We start from the raw sequence: 1,067 nt of genomic DNA, 5'->3' as shown, positions 1-1,067 counted from the left end.
GGCAGACAGCTGCAGAGGAAGACCGATTGGAGGCCATCATGCTTGAGAAGAAGGCACTCCAATGGTATATTCATGCTTATGGGCAAGATGTCTGGGGATTTTATTTTTTTGTGTTATCGACTTTTTTGTTTTTACAGCTTTTGGTCTGCAAATATATATTCAATATACTACTTTTTTGTCGTTGATGTTTTTGCTATTCTGTGGTATCTCTGTTGTATTCAGAGGATCTGCTGTTATTTTCTGTTATTTCTTTTTTATTGCTTCTTCTTTTTTGCGGAGAAATAAAGTGAGACAGCAACAACAATTATTGTAATTGTGATGATGATGCGCAACCTGTTCTGTGTTATGCTTATTGCACTGTATTGTACTTGCAGTTTCGTGTTGGCTGCTGGTACTGAAACTGAAGCTGTTTTAACTCAACCTGAAGGTGTTGGTCCTGTACCTGGAAGTGTTGGTGCAGGAGTTGGAAGTGGTGGTGGTAGTGGAGGGAGTGGCCATCCTGATACTCCTCAAAGTAAAGGGCAAGAAACTTCAACTCAAGAAATACCCAAAGGAGTGGCAAGTGATCGAGAACCTACTGCTCAGGGTCTTCCAGAAACCCAAACAATGGTCGGAGGTACACCAGAACTTCAACGTAATACTGCACAGTCTCCTCCTACTCAACCTGCTACTGAACCTATTCCTGGTGAAACAGGTGTTGCTGGTACTGGTGATGGTGGTGTGAAGGGAAATACCCGTACCGGTGAAGGAAGCAATGGTACACCGAGAGGAGAAACTCATTCTTCTTCTCCAGGATCCAGTTCGAGTGGTGACAGCTCACCAACACCCAATCAGAATGAACAAAATGCTCCAAGTGAGAATACTACCACTGTACCTGCATCTACACAAGAAGGTGCAGACTCACAATCTTCTCCTACACCATCTACTGAACCTCCTTCCGCATCTTCACAGGCAAATGAGGGGACACAAGCATCTGAAACTGAAAATGCTGAGAATGACACTACACCTGCAGAGAGTGAATCAACCACCACCACCACTACCACAACAACAACAACACTTCCTCCTGA

General features: G+C 43.9%; 1 protein-coding gene across 1 annotated transcript; it reads left to right on the top strand.

The window, feature by feature from the left end:
* Positions 1 to 318: 318 nt before the first annotated feature.
* TM35_001711010 (uncharacterized protein) lies at positions 319 to 1,065 on the top strand (the record flags this gene model as incomplete). The annotated part of the gene is made up of 1 exon (XM_029031957.1): positions 319 to 1,065. A coding segment is annotated over one exon (747 nt), but the record flags the coding sequence as incomplete, so codon positions are not given.
* Positions 1,066 to 1,067: the final 2 nt, after the last annotated feature.

The sequence above is a fragment of the Trypanosoma theileri genome (genome assembly GCF_002087225.1).
Source record: "Trypanosoma theileri isolate Edinburgh chromosome Unknown TM35_Tth_171_V1, whole genome shotgun sequence".
In the NCBI taxonomy this organism is placed as follows: Eukaryota; Euglenozoa; class Kinetoplastea; order Trypanosomatida; family Trypanosomatidae; genus Trypanosoma; species Trypanosoma theileri.
This window is presented reverse-complemented; position numbering and strand designations above follow the sequence as displayed.